Consider the following 20,795-nt stretch of genomic DNA (forward strand, 5'->3'; position numbering starts at 1 on the left):
GGCGCATAATACAACCTTTCCAAGAAAGAAATAATACTGATCCAAAGTCAACTTACATGTTAGCACGTGGCCCTTGTTGTAGGCACTGTTCTTCCTAAGAAATGTGGTGGCTAATAAGAAGTGATACAAAATAAGAAAACATATCGTAGCAATACCAACATGTCATTCATCCCAAACTTATATATCTAGGAAAATGTAGCTCTCTGAAGTAGAGACGAAACTACCTGAGCGGCCAAGACTGAAGTTCCCAGTCTGCGGCCCTCACAGGCGTGCGCTTCACTCAGAATAATAGCCCACAGGCCCTTGCTCTGGTTACATTTTGTCACAGTATTAACCACTTCTGCTACTTGGTGCCAAACCTAGAGTTGACTTGAAGCAACAGAGTAAGAGGTTGTCCAGACTGGTGCAAGATACGTGTGTCCAAATAGCCTTTCTCAGCTTGAGTGTTTGAACACTAGCTTTTGTGAAATTGAGAATTGACAATGAGTAAGAATTTGCATTTTAAGCTACATCGTAAATCGTATCTGATAGAACTGCCTGCGTTTCCTTGGGAAGGATCCATCCCTTTCAGGTACACAGCACATGCTTAGGTATACAATACATGTTTGTTGAATGAATGAATGAGCTGCCTCAAGAGAACCCTCCGGAGAATGGGAACTGGTCCCAGCCCCAAGCCCACTTTTGCGGCAGTTTGCAGCAGTTTACCATCACGGTGGTGGTTCCAAGATAAGATCTGTGAGTTTATCAGGCTTGTTTCCAGAATAAGTAGAGAGTCTTCTGAACCCCCGCTGCCCCAGGGTGGTCTCACATGGAGTTACAATTGTGTGTTCAAACTGGGGGTCATGAAATCAGTGTGCTGAGGTTTTAGAATGGAATGGAATGGAATAGGGCAGGATAAATCATGCCTCAGGAAGACAGTGTTTCTGGGAATACTTATTTCACATAAAGATAGAAGGAGGTTGGAGTGTGGTTCTCTATAGAAAAGGTACTTCTTATTGGGGGCCATGCCCAAGCATTCACAAGCCTCCTAACAGCAGTGCCTCGGGTGCAGTCCCATTGGCTGAGGTGGTTACAGGGGTAACTTCTAGATAAGTGCGTATGCTTGAGCTTGCCTGCACCACAGGTCTTACGGAGGACATTTAGGAGAATTATCAGTCACCAAACATGACCTGAAAGGACCTGCATGCCATAATGAGTACTGTCCCAGCACAACCACTCCAGGCTTTCAGGCCAGCTGCTCCCCCCCCACACAAGCGGAACAGGACCGTCCCTGGCATTTGCCTCACGTTGGCAGGGCCTGGCTCTCAGAGGTGTGGCTGAGTGACCCTCTACCATGAAATCTTGCTTGATTTTCCACCTTCCTCCTAGAGGCCTGCCAGCCAAGAGGTGAGGCATTGACATCTGTGTCCCTTGGTTTCAGTTTGTGGTTGTGGTGAGCATCGTGACCTTCAGGCCTCCACACTATGGAGCCTACATCTTCCCTGACTGGGCCAATGTGCTGGGCTGGGTCATTGCCACATCCTCCATGTCCATGGTGCCTATCTACGCCACCTACAAGTTCTACAGCTTGCCCGGGTCCTTCCGAGAGGTGGGTATTGGAATGGAGGCTCCTCCACTCTGGCCTTTTTCCCAGTTGTGAGGTCACTCAGCAAGGTCCAGGTGGGCCTGCACATCTCTGGTTTCTGCTCCTGCTCTGACCAGGGGGAGGAAGGCTGGATATGTGGCCTTGGTGGAGAGACGAGACAGAGGCTGACTGGTGTGTGCTGGTGAGAAGGACCTCAAACTGCGTGCATGCATGTGTGTCCGTGTGCGTGTGTGTGTGTGTGCTTGTGTTTCTGTGTGTCCATGTATCTGTGGGTGTCTGTGTGTGTGTGTGTGTCTGTGCTTTTGTCTGTGTGCACGTTCATGTCTATGTCCATGTGTCTGTGTTTATGCTTGCGTGTCCATGTGCTCTGTGCATGTCAGTATGTGTGTCTGTGTATCCGGGTCTATATCCATGTGTCTGTGTCCACATGTCTATGCCTGTGTGTGTGTCTGTGCATGTACCTGTGTATGTCTGTGTGTGTGTCTGTGTCTATGCTTGTGTGTCTGTGTGTTCTGTGCTTGTGTCTACGTGTGTCTATGTGTGTCTGCCCATGCTTATGTGTGTGTTCGTGTCTGTGTGTGTGAATGTATGTGTTTCTGCTTGTGTGCACAAGTGTGTGCTAATGAAGGGGAAAAGGACAGCCTGTCTGATGGTGGAGGTGAAATCAGACCACCATTCACACCCGTGGGCCACCAGGGGAAGCCAGGGACTGTCCCCCCTCCCCTTCCCTTGAACCATGAGGGCACCCTGGGGCCTCAGAGCACAGCACTTCCCTTTTCTCTGCCTCAGTTTTGTCACCTATAAAGGAGGGGGCGGTGAAACAGTGCAAAGGTCCCACCTTTGACCATGGCTGTACTGTGATCTCCTGGAAGATGAAAGGAAGCCTGGCTCTCCTTGCAGGGACCCTGCCCATGCAAGGGCCTACAGTTAGGGACTCATGGGAACAGCTCTGTGCTCTCATTCCACAGTCTTTCTTGGAAAGAAAGCCTTGTGACTCCACCCCACCTGGATCCAAGGATCCACCTCAGGGCTAAATGGTGACCCTGGTCTCAGACACAGTGGCGGGTGTCCCACACCTGAGTGACTGGCCCCCTCCATCTTGAGTCCAATGAGACCAGGCCTGCAGTGGACCACATGGCCTCCCACTGTGGGCCGCCCCTCCTCAGCCCCTACTCCCTGACTGTCGCTGATCCTTGAGGACCTTCCACAGGGGACCAAGAGCAGCCAGGCAGTGCCTGGGGGAGCTGACCCTCTGGGTCTCTAGGTCTGACTCGGGAGGAAGGGGTCTGGTTAGCTTGGGAGCCTGGAGGAAGAAGGCCGCAGCCCAGCTGCTTGAAGAGCTGATGTCCTAGCTTCTTGAACAGCCCAGATCTGACAATGGAGAAACTCAGATCTCAGTAGCTGACACAGAGAACCACAGAGACCATCAAGGATGGGGCAGCAGCTACAAATCCCTGGGAGCCCAGGACACCTGGGGGGTGCGAAGGAAGCTGACCCTCAGAGGGTCCAAGAGAAGGGCCCCTGGGAATGAGAAAGGCTGAGATGCCTGCCTGCTTTTGGAGGCCGTAAGGATGAACACCACCTCTGGCTCTTCAACCAGGCTGCACAGTTGGCCATGGATTAATGTGGCACAAAGCAAGCACCTCCTTGCATATGTGAGTTCTGAGTGTACACACCTGGGCTTGGAGGTGCTGGGGATGTGGGCTTGTGGGTCACAAGAACCCACCACACACTGATTTAGCACGGAATCTGCCTCCAAGGTGGTTCCTGTTTCAAGTTGAGGCTTGATCAGTGGATCTTCTGCCTTGTTCTGGAGATTAAGGAGACCAGAGGGGACCATCAACTCAGGAAACTGACCATGTGACAGATGGAAGGGAGCCTGTCTCCCTTGGTGAGGATGTGCTGGGACTGATGGTCTTGTGTTTTCTTGCAGAAACTGGCTTACGCCATCACACCCGAGAAGGAGCATGAGCTGATAGTCAGAGGGGAAGTCCGCCAGTTCACGGTAAGTGCCACCAATGCTCTTGGGCCCCTCCAGCAGAGGATCCAGAATGACCTGCCCTTTTGTTCAGCACTGGACTTCAAGCTTTAAGAGAAAGTTCTCTGTCCAAATGAGCACTCCCCTACCCCAACCCACCTCTGCCTAAAACCGTGCCGTTACATGGTCTTTGAGTCGCTGTGCCCCTGGCCCTGGAGGACTAAGAGAAGGACATCCAGTAGTCGCAGTGGATGTTGGTGTCCTAAAAATCCAGCCGCTCGCTCTAAGTAAGGAAGTTTCATCGAGCTGTGGAAGAGATGTGCTAAAAGAGAGGCATCAAGAGCACCCACCCAGGTCCAATTCCCGCAAACCAGCTGTGTGACTGTGGCCAAGTTACTGAACCTCTCTGTGCTTCAGGGACCTCTTTTGTGTACAGATACTAACATAGAGTTAAAATGTGCCAAATGTTTACTCTGGGCTCTCAAAACTGTTGTTAGTCACTGTTGAGTCCATTCCAACTCATGGCAATCCCGTGTGTACAGAGTAGAACTCTTCCATAGGGTTTTCATGGATGTGACCTTTCAGAAGCAGATCACCAGGCTTTTCTTCCAAAGCACCTCTGGGTAGGTTCAAATTGCCAACCTTTTAGTTAGCGGTCAAGTGCTTAACCATTTGTACCATTCAGGAACTCATTTGAAACCATGAGCTATTATTTTTCTGTCCCTGCTCTATGGTAGACAGGAGCAGTAAGGCAAGGGTTGAGAAGCTGCAATTTTTTATGAGACTCAACCATTTCTGATCCCCTCCCCACACTTGCATTTCATTTCTTTGTTCTTCCTTCCCAGTCCAGGTTCTGGTTGCAAATTGGTCTGATCCCATAGCCCCAGCTTCCCTCTTTCCTCACTCCCTTGGGCCCCTTTTTCTCTGTCTTCAAATTTACTCACCTGATCTAAACACAAGAAAAACATCCAGGCCTGGGCACCTTGGTTCTTGACCTTCTCTACTTGGGTGTCCTCTGCCTTCCCCACTAGCCTCCTGCCCAGTCAGAGCCTCTCTCTTCAGAGTGTTCCTCACACAGGGTTTAACTCTTTGCATGGTATGTTATGGTCTTTTCAAATAACGAAGTTGACTTTATTGGAGATACTCTACTGTAGCTTTGCTGTCTACCCCATTAATTTCAACTCTTGTGTTTATTATTTCTTCCTTCCACTCTCTTTGGAAACCCTGGTGGTATAGTTGTTAACTGCTAACCAAAAGGTCAGCAGTTCAGATTCACCAGGTGCTCCTTGGAAACGCTATGGGGCAGTTCTATTCTGTCCTATAGAGTTGTTATGAGTTGGAATCGACTTGATGACAATGGTTTGTTTGTTTTTTTTCCTACTTTCTTTGGGCTTACTCAGCTATATTTTTCTAACTCCTTAATTTGGGCCTTTAATCATTAGTTTTCAACATTCTTTTCTGATAGAACCATTTTAAGGCTATGAATCTGCCTCAAAATACCCCATTGGCTGCATTTCACAATTTTTAACATATTTTGTTTATTATTTAGTTCTAAGTATATTTTAATTTCCACTAAGATTTTTTTTCAACCTGTAAGTTGTTTAGAAGTCTTTTCTTTTAATTCTCAAATATATGGAGATGTTTTATCTTTTTATTAATTTCTAAATAAATTGCATTGTGCTCAGGCGTGGTAATACCTAGTCTTTGAAAGGAGTGAGACTTCTCTGTGCCCTAGTACTTGATCTCCAGGGTTCTGTCTCTGGAAAGCTCTCTCCTGTCTTGCACTTGCTTCTACACATTCTGTCCTCTTGGTCATCACAGACTCTCAGCTCCATCTCCTCAGGGGGTCTTTTGGTCTCCTCCTGGGTTTCCCCTCCCTTCTGCTACATCTGGAAATTCCTTCAGGACAGTGAGCTGAGGCATTGGAAGGCTCACTGTGATTGCTTCCTGTTTCTTAGGGATCACTGTCTTTTGTGTCTGATGCCCAGGGTCTGGAAAACCACTGCTACATATATTTTGCTCATTGTTTAAGGTGGGAGGGTAAATTTTGTCCGTTCAACTTCATTTTGGCCAGAAGTAGTATCTTTGTATATAGCTATGGTTCATTCATTTTGACTATGGCATAATATTCCATTATGTAGATATACCTCAATTTAGTTATCAATTTTCCACCTCACATCTCCCTTTATTGTATTCTAGTTCAGAGTTATATTTCGTTTCCAGAAGTCACATTTGGTCTGTTTGTTTCTTGTGAAATGTTTGTGGTGGTAATTGTGTACAAAATTTTAAAAAACATTTCATACATAGCTGCCCTATAGTCTGTATTTGATGAGTCTAACATCCCTCATTTTGGGGATCTCAGTCTGAGGTTTCTGGTTTGTGCTAACTCACACTCATAATAGGTTGCTGTCTTGTGCTTCTGGTCTTCTTTATTGTTTGTGAACTTATAACTTGATTTAATCTGTGAGGATTCTAAAAGACATCCCCCCCCCCCCCGCAGCACGTCTTCCTACTCTGCCACCTTCTACTTTTGCCAGTAGCCAGGACAGAGGCACGCTTCACTTTCAGGGTTGGGCCTCAGAGCTGGAGTCCCAGGCACAGCTCCCCACCCTCACTTCTGGTCTGAAGTGGAGTCATCACCAGAGCTGCTTCTCTAGGAGTCTGGCTGCAGGTCCCCTCCTGATTGCATCCCTGGTCAGGGTGGCTCCTAGCCACACTGGGACCCATCACTGAGTCCCATACTATACCTGGGCTCTGCTACACTGGCCTTACCTTCTGGCCCCTCCAGGCTCCCCATCACACCTGGACTTTGCTACACTGACCTTACCTGCTGATTCCTCCAGGCTCCCTACCACACCTGGGCTTTGCTACACTGGCCTTACCTGCTGATTCCTCCAGGCACCCTAGAGCTCCCCTGGAACCTAACGAGGCTGCTGAGGTAGCACCCTCCAGAGTTCTCCCAATGGAACAACAGAAGATCCCTGACATGTCATCTGCAGTTGCTTAGCATCTTCCACCCAAAATGTGGCTGTATCAAAAGCAAACTCCGCATGCTCTTGTGGAAATGTTTACACCATGGCTCTTGCAGTTATGCATAATGACTTATGCTCAGAATTGGGCTGAACTAACAGCTGCATAATCACAGATGATGACATTCTATGGAAAGTCTAAATAGCAGTCCCCGTCTATCTCTTCGATTCCTGAGCGGTAATGAGGCGGAGAATGAGCAGGGGGATTGTCTGAGGCCTGCTCTCACACCTGTTCTGGGGTCACGGAAAGCAAGACAGAAAAGCACAATGTCCTCTTTTTCTGGACGGGGGACCAGGGACCCCAAGAAAGTGGAAGGAGAGGGCATCACTAAGTCACACAGCAAGTGGGTGGGTACCCAGTTGTCTGTCCAGCCCAGCAGCTGTCCTCAAGACCCCAAAGGCCTCTGGTCCATGGGAAGCTGTACTCTGACTTTTCTTTATCAAGTAATAACTTATTTACATATATTTTAAAAAGTTGTTGGGTCTTGGGTGCTGCCTCAAGAGCATCGTTGGTCCCGATGGGCATCCCCCAGGGACTAGCCACAATCAGGTCCATGGCCATCTGCCTGGCCAAGGTGTCTGGACCAGAGAGGGGTGCAGATTGTCAGCCTAGGGGCCCCCTTTATCCAAGGAACTCCTCCCTTCACTCCTGAATAACCCCTGTTTTAATTCCAGCTCCGCCACTGGCTGATGGTGTAGAGTGGACAGAGAAAGGAGAGCCCACGAGGAGCTCATCTCCAACTACGAGTGAGATGCCAGTAGAGAAGGCACGGGGAAGTTTCAAGAGAGAGGAAGAATACTTTTACCATTTAATGCTACATTTCTGGGGGGAAAAAGGCTTTTACCTTGAATGTTTACACACTGTGCCAAGGGAGACATTACTCACTGTGTTTGTCGTGTGTTGGTAGAGTAACTTAGCATAGATCTGGGTGGTGAGATTCAGGCCCCAGCCCCAGACCCCATAGGGTAGAAAACATCTAACTCCATGTTGTATTCATGTAAAACTGGTTGCCTCCCCAACTGTCCCTGACTTCCAGTGACTGTCCAATTGTCATTTGTGTGCTTTGAGGAGAAGAAATATGGTCACTACAGACACACTGTGCTAAAAATTTAGGGCTTACGTGAGCTTCCTCGGCCATATTTGTTCGTATTAAAAAGCCAAGTGTCATATTGCATCTGGTTGTGCAGAACGTGGAGCTGGAGAGACTGCTCACAATTGCAAAGCCCTTTCCAAATACCTAGTCCCAGCAAAGGTCACAATGTGAGCATCATGTTTCTATATCACACATGGTGTCTATTGGAGGTGGCGGGCTCCCAGGATGTGTGATTGGGGGGTTTCATTTGTTTTCTGGGGAAAATAAGACTCCAGGGAGTCAGTTTGGGCTACCACCCCCCTGTGTGCTGTGGGCCCAGTCAGCTCAGTGCTGGTCCCACAGGCAGGCATGCCGTCCCCATCCCTGTGGACACCTGGAATGTCCTGAGCCCCCAGAGGCAGACATGTTTAGGGACCCCATCCTGCAGGGCCTTGCACCACAGGAAGAAGACCACCCCAGAGTAGTATTTCTCTTCTACATACATCAATAACAATACTTTTTTATGTTAGGGAATGGGCTTCCAAAATTATATTTGCCTGTGAATCAAAGTTCAGACTCAGAATGTAAGGTTGGTTTCTGAAAATGCATTTGCTGATGTTCTGGATTTTACTTATAAGCGTGTTGGCAAGGACTGCTTTTCCACAGCACACTCAGCATCAGCCCAAAGGGAAAAGTGTATGTCATCATTGAAATGCAAGCCTGGGGCTTCTGAGCCCTGCTGTGGGCCACCGCCACAGAGCAGGTGAGCCCGGTCGAGGAAATACACCGAGTCTTAGGCGCAGTTGCAGCCGCGTAGAGCCATGTGCTCTGCGCCTGCAGGCCCCTTGTCTCACCGCAGTGAAGGTGGATTTGCTGCTCAGTGGGACGCACGAGTTGATTTGCAGTCATGGCTGAGAGGCACCAGTGTGTGTACTGCTTTCAGAGCTGCGCCTGTGCACTGCACGTAGAAATCCAAGCACCATCACTGTGTGTCCATGTCTCCAGAGTCAGTATCTTGTGTGAATCAGCAGAAACAATTAAAAAAAAAATGTTGTAAAAATGACCTGACACAGTGCCTCTGTGTGCATGGCCCTGTCATTTTCCCTGGGCTCTGGGCCACTTGCTGTCTCATTTCCTAGTGCTGCCGTGACACGAGTACCACAAGTGGAGGGCTTTAAAGAGCAAACCTATTTTCTCACAGTTCTAGAAACTAGAAGTCTGAATTAGGGACTGTTTATCCTCCCTGTGTGTCTGTCCCTGTGTCTAATCTGCTTTTTATATAACTCAGAAGTGATTAGGTTTAGAATCCACCTTATACTCGTATAACCTCAACTGATGGGTGGAAGGTGATTACATTATATCAGATTACTTTATGAAAGATGATCACATTACCTTACCTTACATATAAAGATGATTACATTATGTTACATTAGATGTAAGTTAATTGCAGACTACATTACATTACGGAAGGTTATATTATGGAAGCGAGGTTGGCCAGGCTTTGTCTCACATACTTTGGACATGTTATCAGGAGGGATGAATCCCTGGAGAAGGACATCATGCTTGGTAAAGTATAAGGTCCCTCAACAAGATGGACTGACACAGTGGCTACAACAATGGGCTCAAAAATAGCAACAATTGTGAGGATGGCACAGGACTGGACAGTGTTTGTTCTATTGTACATGGGGTCCCTATGAGTCAGAACAAACTCGATGGCACCAAACAATAATAATGGCATGGAAGGCAACCTGCTCTACCCAAGGTCAATTGATTTAATCGCATGTAACTACTCCGTGACAACAACTAATGTTTGGCTAAGCCACTGGGAACCATAGCCCATCCAAGTCGACACATGAAATTAGCCCTTACACGTGCCTACACCGAGGGTCAGCTGCCTCGTGACTCACAGCTGTCCTTCCTGTCTGCGCTCATGCCCAGCTGAGTCATTGGTCCTCATTAACACCAACACCACCCCAGCTGAGCTCTCCATCCTCGCCTCTCCCAAACCCCAAGAGTGAGTGCATCCCAGGGCTATCATACAGGTCTCCTCAGCTAACACTTGACCTCACCCCAGGCCCACCTTCCTGCAAATATCGCCCTCAGACTCAGTGGCACCTGCCTATGCCCTCCTGGTCAGGCCGAACTCTAGTGCCATCCTGGATGCCTGTGTTTCCTGAGTCCCTCACCAGCCTGGGTCCTCTCCACGTGCCCTGACTCCAGCAATACCACCTGACCACCGCCACTGCCCAACCCCAGAGTCTGTTCCTGGAACATGCCACAGAGCCCCTAAGTGGCTCCTGCTCTAGCCCTTGGTCCCTGAGGGTTGCTTGTCCATGCTGTGGCCAAAGGGATCCTTGTGGACATCAGTTGGTCAGGTCACAACCCAGAGGATGCCCCCTGGTATATCCCCCCAAAAAACCCAAACTCATTGTCATCGAGTCGATTTTGACTCAGAGCAACCCTATAGGGCAGAGTAGAACTGCCCCATAGGGTTTCTACAGAGTGCCTGGTAGATTCAAACTGCCAGCCTTTTGGTTAGCAGCCATAGCACTTAACCATTACACCACCAGGATTTCTGGTATACCCCCAGGCTTGGAATAAATGCTAATACCTATACATGACTGTGCCACTGGACAGTGGGTCCCTCCACCAGGCTCTGCCTCAGCCCCACTCCCTGGCAGTGGGATTCCACACTGAACATGCATCCCAGGGCACCCCACATGCTAAGCATTCATCCCAGGATGCCCCACTTGCTGAGCACGTGTCCCAGCGTACCGCACGTGCTGGGCATATATCTCACGGCACCCCATGTCAGGGCTTCCTGCCTCCTGACCCCACGTCTCCCAAAGATACTCACCCTACTTCCTCCAAGCCTCAACAGGGGACACCTTGTCTCGGCACCTTTCCTGACCCCAGACCCACAACAGTGAGCAGGGATCTGACTGAGCCCACTTCCTAACATCCCCAGGGCTTGGGCCCCCGGCAGCTCCTAGGCGCCTTTCCTGCTGCCCCTGGAGCTGGCTGCACAGCAACTCACCTGGGCAGCCGCTGGCCACAGAGGCCTCCTCCGCCTGTAGCCCCAGCGGCCCGCAGCAGGGAGGACAGGAAGGCCAGCAGCCAAGAGACGACAGTGCTTTGCCTAGGGAATCACAGTCCCAAGAATACCCGCCACACCGTCCCCTTACATGAAAGTGGGTGAGAAAGTCATAGAGACAGGCTGGACACTGGACTGGGAAAGAACTAGCTAAAACCACAAGGGCCCCTCGTCTTGGTCCCCCAGCAAACAAAAGGCAGACCAATCCCTGAACATCAAAAGGGACAAGCAGAGAATGGGAGCAAAGGCCCAACCATGGCATGGGCTCTAAACTCTGAGAAGTGAGAGGTGGAGCCTGCACCCAGAAGGACACAGAAGTCACAGGCCATGTGCCAGCCTCAGACCCCCAGCCCCCAGGGCGAAGGCGGCTATTGCATATCCCCACAGGGTGCCAGATCCCACTTGTGCTGGCTGCTCACCAGTTCTAGAGACAACCAAAAATAGGAAGAGGGTGCAAAACAGCATTGCCCCCAGCTGTGGGTCCAAGGTAGACACGGGACCCTTGGTCCTGGCAACACACCAGGAGGAGTCAGCAAGGGAGTGGGTGGGAATGGGGGGAGCAGAACGGGAGACAGGTAGGAAGCCAAGTAAGGATGCAAAGTCCTATCCTGAGCCTGAGCCTGAGCCAGCTAGAAGCCCCAGGGTGGAGCTTAAACCCCAGAGTTTGTCCCAGCTCAAGACAAAGAGCAGAGCTCCACCTGTGTTGCCAGTCCAGATGGATACCACACACTCCCAGGAATGTCCAGCACTGCCCAGGTGTGCAAAGCAGCTCAGTCGTCCACCGACCAAAAAATCCACTGCTGTCGAGTCGATTCTACTCATAGCAACCTTCTAGGACAGAGTAGAACTGCCCCAGAGGGTTTCCAAGGCTGTAAATCTTTACAGAAGCAGACTGCCACACCTTTCTCCCATGTAGCAGCTGGTGGGTTGCAACCACTGACTTTTCAGTTAGCAGCCAAGCGCTTCAGCCACTGTGTCACCAGGGCTCCTCAATCAACCACAGATGGCTCCAAAGAAAGTCCCAGGTATGGGCACTAGAAACTGGGGTGGGGGGGGGAGGTGGGAGGAGTGGCCGGCAGGTGCAAAACAGTGGGCAGCTGGGCAGAGAGCACAGTGTCCACTAGAGCCTCAGGCTTGTAGCCGCCTCCACAACCTGACCATGGCCATGCCCACGTCCCTCCCCCGTCCTCTGCCATGTGCTGCTTCCCTGTGGCTGTTCTGTGGTCTCCTTCTGGGAAACTGCACACCATTTCCACTCTGTCCCTGTGCCCACCCACCTTCCACCCTCTCACCCTCTCTGCCGCAGCCCTGGGGAGCCTGACAGGGGCAGGGCCATGCTCATATAAGGCCTTTCAGACTGACAGTGCCAGGGCTCTGCTGTTCAGGCAGTTTAACCTGAGATATCTGTAAATTCCCAAATGCAGCAATCCTACCACTAAATGTATGTCCAACAGAAATGTGTGCATGTGTGTACTGACACACGTATTTGCCAGAGTGTTCATAGCAACACGATTCCTAAAAGCCCAAGCTGGGAAACCACAGTCTTGTTCATCAACTTTACCGTAAATCCATTTCAGCACAAGAGGAGGAAGATCCTTTTAGCACATGGCATTGGGGTGGTGAGCTTCCCTCGGATGTTAGAGAGAGCTGGTCGACCTTACATGGGAATTCAGGTTCCTCGGACCACACTCTGAGCTACAGCCAAAGTGCACACCTGTCAGGATTTTGCACCCTCCTTCCTACTGCTTCTACGGCACCTACTGCTTCTTTCGCTCTGTCTAGGCTCTCTTCCCTCTCTGCCCAGACCCTTCTTTCCTCCCTTATCTGATGATTCCTAACCTCCTCCCAGCTGCCCTTGAACATCGCTTTGGAAGAATTTCCTTACTCCCAACTTCTAAATTCCGAGCCCTGGTCAGTGCTCCTTGAACCCTCCATTCTCCCCCCAGCACGTGTCTTGTGGAAGGGACATTGCTCATTATCTCCTCTCCCAGTTTGGCTGGGAGCAGGGACTGGGTTGGTCTCATTCACTTCAGCCAGTGTCTTGAATAGACAATGGTAGACAGTGGCACTTAATACATATTTACAAATGGATGAATGAATGCATGGGTAGAGGGATAGATGGATGGATGGATGGATGGATGGATGGATGGATGGATGGATGGATGGATGGATGGATGGATGGATGGATGGATGGATGGATGGTTGGATGGGTGGGTGGGTGGGTGGTTAAGTGGATGGATGGATGATAGAGGGATAGTTGGGTGGTGGGGTGGGTGGGTGGATGAATGGATGGGTGGACAGATAGAGGGAAGAAGAAAATAATGGAGAGAGAGGGAAGGATGAAGGGATGGGAGGATGGAGAGAAGAAAGGATGGATGGATGGATGGGTGGATGGATGGATGGGTTGGTGAACAGATAGAGGGAGGAAGAAAGAATGGAAAGAGAGAGGGAAGAATGAAGGGACAGACAGGTGGGTGGATGGATGGTTTGAAAGGCCTGTGCTACATCTCAGTCTGTCCTTCTGGTCCAATCTCAAAATACCCTCTGGAGCTAGACACGTGAAGGCTGCACTTGCTCTCCAACATAAATGAAACATGTTTATTTCAAAACACCTGGAAAAGTGTTTTCTTTTCTCACTAAGCCTGGTGCAGAAACAAATTCAGTCTGTGGGGAGAGCTGGCCTGGTCCCCTGCACTCTGTGGGTGGAGGGTCTCCGTCCCTCCCACCACGCTGCACTTTGCCCCGGGGTTTAGCGCTCTCAGCCGAGTGACCTTTAGACACGCAGTCTGGGTGTTAAAAACCCGAGAGCCGGGTGATATTTCCTTTGAGAGAAGCCATTTTAATAATGGTTTGGCAACAGTGAAATAGGTGGCTTAAAGGGTAAATGGATTCCTGTGTGTTCAGCTTTTCTTATTTTTACTCTGGAATCCTCCTTTAATCTCTGTACACTCACCTGGCCAGCCCAAAGGTCATGACCTTCACCTGCCTCCTGATTACTGACAAGAGAAAAAAGGAGAGAGAGAGTTAATCAGCAAGTTCTTGGAGCAATGGCCAACCCCAGGTGACCTGAGTGCCCACATCCTCCTCCCCAACAACCAGCCAGTGTTCCCAGCCAGAGCCTGCAGACACAGGCAACACCAAGGATCCTCAGATCCCCAGGGGGAAAGGAGCTAAGGAACCCTGCCTGCGCCTTTCTTCAGATCAGCATGGCACGAGCAAACCCAATGTTGCATGTCCTTAACTTGGGCTGCACAGAGGACCGAGAAAAAGTCAATGGTCATGCTGGCTCTTCCCCCATTCTCCACCCCCGCCACCCCATTATTGAATGGGTCTGGGTGAGGGCAGACTTGGCTATCTTTTCTATGCCTCCCAGGGGATTCCAGTGCAGCCAAGGACGAGACCCCTGCACCGAGGGTCAGGACTGGCAGTTTTTAATGATATTAAATAGAACGGGAAATGTCAGCAGACGTCAGTTCAGTGGATCTGGCTCGAATGTGCTTTTAATTTAACAAAGTGGAAAATATCAGAGGACAGCCTGCCCGACAGAGAAGAGCAAGGTCTGTTTTGTAAAACCCATGCTTCAGTGTATGTGTGAGTGTGAGAGAGACAGAGGCAGGCAAACAGACAGAGGGAACTGGGTAACGACGGGTTATGTGGATCAAGGTCAAGGATGGCTTGCCCTTGGCAAGGTGACCAGCCATCCTGGCTTGCCCAGGGCTGAGGGGTCTCCTGGGATGCAGGACTTTTCCTGGCTAACCCTGCTCTGCCCACCTCCTTCAGCTCTCACTGGGGTCTCTGGTCCCTGGAGTAGCCCCCACCCTGTGAATCCCAGACAGTGTGATCTCTGGCCCCTCACTCCTGGCAGCATCTTGGAAAGTTGAGGTCCTATCCCATCCCAACCCTTGTGGCTGATTCCCAGCTGTGACATGCCCCTGTGGTGCCCCAGGAGGCTGACCATCCAGCCAGGACAGTGCTGTGTGCCCCTGCTGAACCTGGGCTGGCCTCTCCCCACGTGAAGGCATGGCTGAGGGTCCTAAGAAGGGGCAGCCTTCCGTATCCTAGCTGCCTCAGGGAGCCCACTGTCCTTCAACAGGCTGAAGTCAGACCCCATGCTGTTTCTGCCCAAATCAGCAGCTTAATGGGTATCCCTCTCCAATGCTCCTTGTGGCGCCGGGCTGTCTGTCCTGACCATTCAGCGCCTTCCTCATGGGGCTCCTGTGTGGGGCTCCTGTCGGGCTGTTAAATGAGTGGCTGAGGCCATCACTGACTCCACCAGCCACGTTTGTTTGTTTGGGGGTGGTGGCAGGGCAATGAGGCCAGGTGGTATGAAGAGGCTCCTGTTCAGACGGGAGGGATTTCAACCCTTTAAAAATGGACAGGAAAGAAACTGCACAGAAGAAGGAGAAGGTGGCAGAAAGCTGAGGTCCCTGCGCAGGTGGATGGGATGGGGCCCAGGTTTGAAGGAGGGAGCCCCAGGGCAGCTAAACAGAGGAGTTGTCACATGGGTAGCAGGGCGGCAGAGATGGGAATTTGAGGGGAGCAGGGAGCACTTAAACAATGCTTCTGGGAGCTAGAGGGAGTTGTTAGCTGCCATCAAGTCAGCCCCAACTCATAGCGACCCCATGCACAATGGACCAAAACACTGCCTGATCCTGCACCATCCCCATAATTGGTCGCAGATCAGACTGTGGTGATCCACGGGATTTTTGTTGGCTAATTCTCAGAAGTAGATCTCCAGGCCTTTCTTCTTAGTCTGGAAGCTCTGCTAAAACCTGTTCAGCATCATAGCAACATGCAGGCCTCCACTGACGGAGGGGTGGTGGCTGCGTGTGAGGTGCATCAGCCAGGAGTCGAACCTGGAAGGCGAGAATTCTGCCACTGAACCACCACTGCCCCCATCAGAGACACCAGTAGCTGTTTGTACATAAAACAGAAGAGCAACAGTGTTGCCCTGTGGACTGAGCTTGGGAAACGCTGGGATGCTAAGTCACCCCCTTTCCCTATGCAGGATGCCCCATGGTGTGAATGTGCTAAGGTGTATCCATCTCCCTAGCGGGAGACCATGGGCCACAACCAGGGAGTAACATAAACGAGTGCAGACCACGCAGGTATGGCCAGGTAACAGAAACCACTGGAGACCATGCAGGTGTGGACCAGTAACAGAAACCACTGCAGACCACACAGGTGTGGACAGGTAAACCAGTGCAGACCACACAGGTGTGGACAGGTAAACCAGTGCAGACCACACAGGTGTGGACAGGTAACAGAAACCCGTGCAGGCCTTGCAGGTGTGGACAGGTAGACCAGTGCAAACCACACAGGTGTGAACAGGTAGACTACTGCAGACTACAGAGGTGAGGACAGGTAACAAACCAGTGCAGACCTCACAGGTGTGGACAGGTAAACCAGTGCAGACTGTGAAGGTATGAACAGGTAATCCAGTGGACTGGCACAGGTGGGGCCCAGCAGCGGAGCTGCTAGTTTAAACAACTGTTAAATCACGTGGGATGCAAGCCTAGCATTGGACAGATAAATAAAATTGTTTATTTTTTGAGAAGCCAAAAAGTAGACTTATATCTTTAGATGAAATATTCCAATGTTTAGGTATCGGCATGGTATCCCTCAGGATTCTTGGTGGCAACAGCAGCAGCCGACTCTCCCTGGTTAAAGCAGAGGAGGTCATGGCTGGAAGGTCCCAAGGGACGCTCGCAGGAGGTACCAGGGCCGGCTCGGAGGCTGCGCAGGAGCGTAGGCACCAGCTTGGCCAAGGCAGCGTGTGCCCTGCTGGTCCTGCATGCCAACCACAGCGGAAGCGGCTGGCAGCCTTGTCAGGACTGCTTCTGCCCTGGTCCCCAGGCATCCTTCCCCAGCAGCCACCACCACTGAGACCTGTCCTGCACTGAGGGTTGGTGGGCCCTCAGCAACGTGTTACCACCCTCACTGCAGGGGAGGCCATGTGTCATCATTGCTGCCAGCAGTGGCGCTGCCGCCTAGCCAGCCTGGACAGTAAACACAGGCAAGTGTTAGAAGGACTCGAATGTCCACACAGCAGCCACTCCGTGATGTCTTTTGTGCAGCCAGAGGCAGCGCTATCCAAACAAACTTACTGGCCACAGCTCCGGTCCTGGGCAGGGCTCTGCAGGACACACTTTGGGAAGTGCTGACCAGGGACAAACAGAGGCTAGCTGGGCGCTGGTGCTGAGGGTCGGGGTCGGGGGGGTCACAACGGGGGGGTTCGTAGACCCAGCAGTCACGGCTTCACTTTCTAGTATCTTCCAGGTAAAGGGCCACCCTGGAAACACAGAGCTGTTTGTTGCATAGGTTTTGAATCTGAGACCCAGAGGAATTGGCAAGAAGAACGTGATCGATATCGTGACTCTCAGATGCTCAGACCATCTCCAAGCCACAAAATGCCCACTCAACATCCAACTAAAGCAATGCACATTCGTCTCCTTTTCCCTACCTCATCTCCCTACCGTCTTAACACAAAACCCAGCTGCCATCGAGTTGGCGCTGACTCAGGGCAAACCCATTGTGTCAGAATATAACTGTGCTCCATAGGGTTTTCAATGGCTGATTTTTTGGAAGTAGAATGCCAGGCCTTTCTTTTGAGGCACCTCTGGGTGGGCTCGAACAACCAACCTTTTGGTTAGCAGGCAAGCACAAGAACCATTTCGTCACCTAGGGACTCCTTTATTGTCTTGGAGGGTTTAAATTAGTAAAGGAGGAGCCTCATGATACTAGAATATTCCGCCTCTTGGGATAGGAGGGGTACTCCGGGGAGGCTGCTTCTTCGAGAAGACCAGCCCACAGACGTCCTCTGAGTACTGGGGACGATAAAACACCAGCGGTTCCCTACGGGCTAGAAAACAGAGTACATGAAAAGAAAATAGCTCACACCCTGTTTGCTTAAAAAAGTCGTTCTTCCAAATTGAACGCAAAATTTTCGTTTATATAACTGAACTTTAGAAACCAAGCCAGTATTGGAGGTATTTGTCTAGAATTTAAATAATTTTGCTTCTCCTTATAACTTTCTTCCGGGAGCTAAGCTGTTCTTTCCTTAAAGCTATTTGTCATCTGGTCGAAGGGTTCCATCAGACGGCATTTTATTTGATTAGGATTTGCGTGGTATACGTAGTCACACTGTGTCAAGGAGACAAAAACACCCCCTGTAAATTGTGCTCTAGCAACTGCTGGGGTGTCGGCCGCCCATTCCAGTTCCACAAATCCGGTGTTTGAACTGCTGACCTTTTGGTTGGCAGCCGAGCACTTAACCACTGTGCCACCCCAGCTCCTTTTTAGAAGGAAAAGGAGGAAAATTACCTGTTGACCCATTAGCTAAGGACAGCAAGTGACATGTTCGCCCTTCACATACATCCCGAGCCTTTGCTAGTGAAGGCTTCGAGGCTTCTAACTGCCCTGCACCTCATTTTACCCATCTGTAAATGGGGGAGACATGTAATCCTGCCCACATTTTAAGGCTGTTGAAAGGAGTAAATGAATTAAAATAGGTGAAGTGCGTGGTAGTGCGCCTGGCTGTGGGTGAGGCCTGGATTAATGTACCTATCGATAGACCACTTGGTCATAAGCATGGTGCTATGGTGCCCATGGCAGGCACAAAGCTTCCTCTGCACACACTTTGGACTTCTTTAGGGTCCTTTCATTGGGAGACTTTTTCTGCAGCGTGATGCTGAGCCCTGGGCAAGTGCAGGTGAGAGGAGTCTGGAAGCCTGTGGATCCACAATGCCCTGTGGAAGGTCAGCAAATGTTCTCCCCTCCGGCCTCCCCTGTCCCTGCCCTGTTTTTAGTCCTTGTTTATTAGACAAGTACAGCAAGGAATCTCCCCAGAACCCAATGCTAATTTTGGAGCATGTGCTCCCAAGGGAAATGTTGGGTGGCCCTCATGCTCACCCTAGGTTCCAGGAACCCTCCGGAGCCCCTCGGTATTCCCAGTCCCATCCCAGGACTTGAGCGAGGTGGCTTCATCTTCCGCCCCAGAGCTCCAGCTGAACCTTCACTGTCCCTTGGCCAAGGAAATGGGCAAGGTTCATCCCATCTGGATTGGAGCGCCCCAAAGCTGTACATCACAATGTATTTTTGCTCTATCATCCACTTGGTCTTTCCTTTCTTCCCCCCTCCTTTTGTCCATGCATTTGTTTCCTCTCTGCCTCCCTCCCTCCCTCCTTTCCTTCCCCCTCCCTGCCTCCTTCCCTCTGTCCTTGCCTCCTTCTCTCCTTCCCTCCTTCCCTTTCTTCCTCCCCCTCTCCTTCCCTTCGCTCCTCTCTCCCTCCCCCTTCCTCCCTCTTCTGTCCCTCCCTCTCTCCCTCTCTTCCTTCCTTCCTATTTTGCTTTTCAGTGAACTCAAGTGCTCAGATTAGGTGGAACAAATCCCTTGCTTCATGACAGCAACATGATCACTGCAGACATATTCATAGGGAGCCCTTGGGGAACCCACACCCCCTCAGAGCACTAGCACATTGACTCACCTGTGCCCTTCCCTACCTGCCTCCTCTCTCTTGCAGGTATCACTCATGCAGACACCTTAGATATATTGGTAAGAAGTCCCTCCACAGATATACACCAGCCCAAAGTGTACGTTTTCACTGCTTTCATCGATGTTGAGTCTACACAAAGTCTCTGGGGCCTGCTTTTCCCACCCAGCAGGAGACACAGGACTCCTCTGTGCTATGGGTTTGGCTGTGGACTGCTCATCGTCTCTGCTGTGTCACATTCCATTGTGCGACTTCTCCACTTCTGTATTTACCCAGGTTCCTGGGATTTGATTTGTTTTTTTAACTTAACTTTTTAATCTTCCTGCTATTTATTTTGGCTTAAGGTACTACAGTAGGTTGAGTAGTGTCCCCCCAAAATTCATGTCTACCTGGAACCTCAAAATGAGATCTTATTTGGAAAAAGAATCTTTGGAGATGTAGTTAAGGATTCTGACATGAGGAGATCATCCTGGATTTAGGATGGACCCTAAACCCAATGGCTGGTATCTTTAGTAGAGAGGACACAGAAGACGGCCATGTGAAGACGGAGGCAGAGATGAAGTAATGCTGCCACAAGCCAAGGAATGCCAGGGGCCACCAGGAGCCAGAAGAGACGAAGAAGGATGCTTTCCCAGAGCCTCCAGAGGGATTGTCTCTTCTAACACCTTGATTTCAAACTTCTAGCCTCCAGAACTTTGAGAAAATAAATTTCTGTTTCTTTAAGCCAGCCAAACCAAAAAACCAAGCCCATTGCCAGATAGGCTATAACTGCCCCATAGGGTTCCCAAGGACTAGCTAGAGGATTCAAACTGCCACCCTTTTGCTTACCACCCTAGCTCTTAATCACCACACCACCAGGACTCTTGCTGTTGTTATGTGCTGTTGTGTTGGTTCCAACCCATACTGACCCTAGGTACTACAAAATGAAACACTGCCTGGTCCTGCACCATGCTCTCAATCGTTAATATGCTTGAGCCCATTGTTGCAGCCACTGTGTCAATCCATCTCATTGAGGGTCTTTCCTTTTTTGCTGACCCTCTACTTGACCAAGCATGATGTTCTTCTCCAGGGACTGATTCCTCCTGATAACATGTCCAAAGTATGTTAGATGTAGTCTTGCCAGCCTTGCTTCTAAGGAGCATTCTGATTGTACTTCTTCCGAGACAGATTTGGTTGTTCTCTCAACACCACAGTTCAAAGGCATCAATTCTTCTTCTGTCTCCTTGTACATTGTCCAGCTTTCGCATGCATATGATGCAACTGAAAGTACCATGGCTTGGGTCAGGCGCACCTTAGTCTTCAAGGTGACATCTTTGCTTTCCAACACCTTAAAGAGGTCCTTTGCAGCAGATTTACCCAATGCAATGCGTCTTTTGATTTCTTGACTGCTGCTTCCATGGGTGTTGATTGTGGATCCAAGTAAATGAAATCCTTGACAATTTCAATCTTTTCTGAATTTTCATGGTGTTGCTTATTGGTCCAGTTGTGAGGAGTTTTGTTTTCTTTATGTTGAGGTGTAATCCATACTGAAGGCTGTGGTCTTT

At 50.3% G+C, this 20,795-nt stretch overlaps 1 protein-coding gene across 2 annotated transcripts in view; it reads left to right on the forward strand.

Moving 5' to 3' along the window:
* Window positions 1-7,291, forward strand: part of SLC6A3 (solute carrier family 6 member 3) — a 56,671-nt gene extending 49,380 nt beyond the window's left edge. The window contains exons 12-14 of one of the 2 annotated variants that reach the window (XM_064270569.1): window positions 1,421-1,588; window positions 3,519-3,590; window positions 7,268-7,291. In XM_064270569.1, coding sequence (XP_064126639.1) covers window positions 1,421-1,588; window positions 3,519-3,590; window positions 7,268-7,291 — 264 coding nt within the window. Of the gene's footprint in view, window positions 1-1,420; window positions 1,589-3,518; window positions 3,695-7,267 lie in introns of those variants that run through there. The other variant, XM_064270563.1, reaches the window with a different exon arrangement.
* Window positions 7,292-20,795: the final 13,504 nt, after the last annotated feature.

The sequence above is a fragment of the Loxodonta africana genome, chromosome 2 (genome assembly GCF_030014295.1).
Source record: "Loxodonta africana isolate mLoxAfr1 chromosome 2, mLoxAfr1.hap2, whole genome shotgun sequence".
NCBI lineage: Eukaryota > Metazoa > Chordata > Mammalia > Proboscidea > Elephantidae > Loxodonta > Loxodonta africana.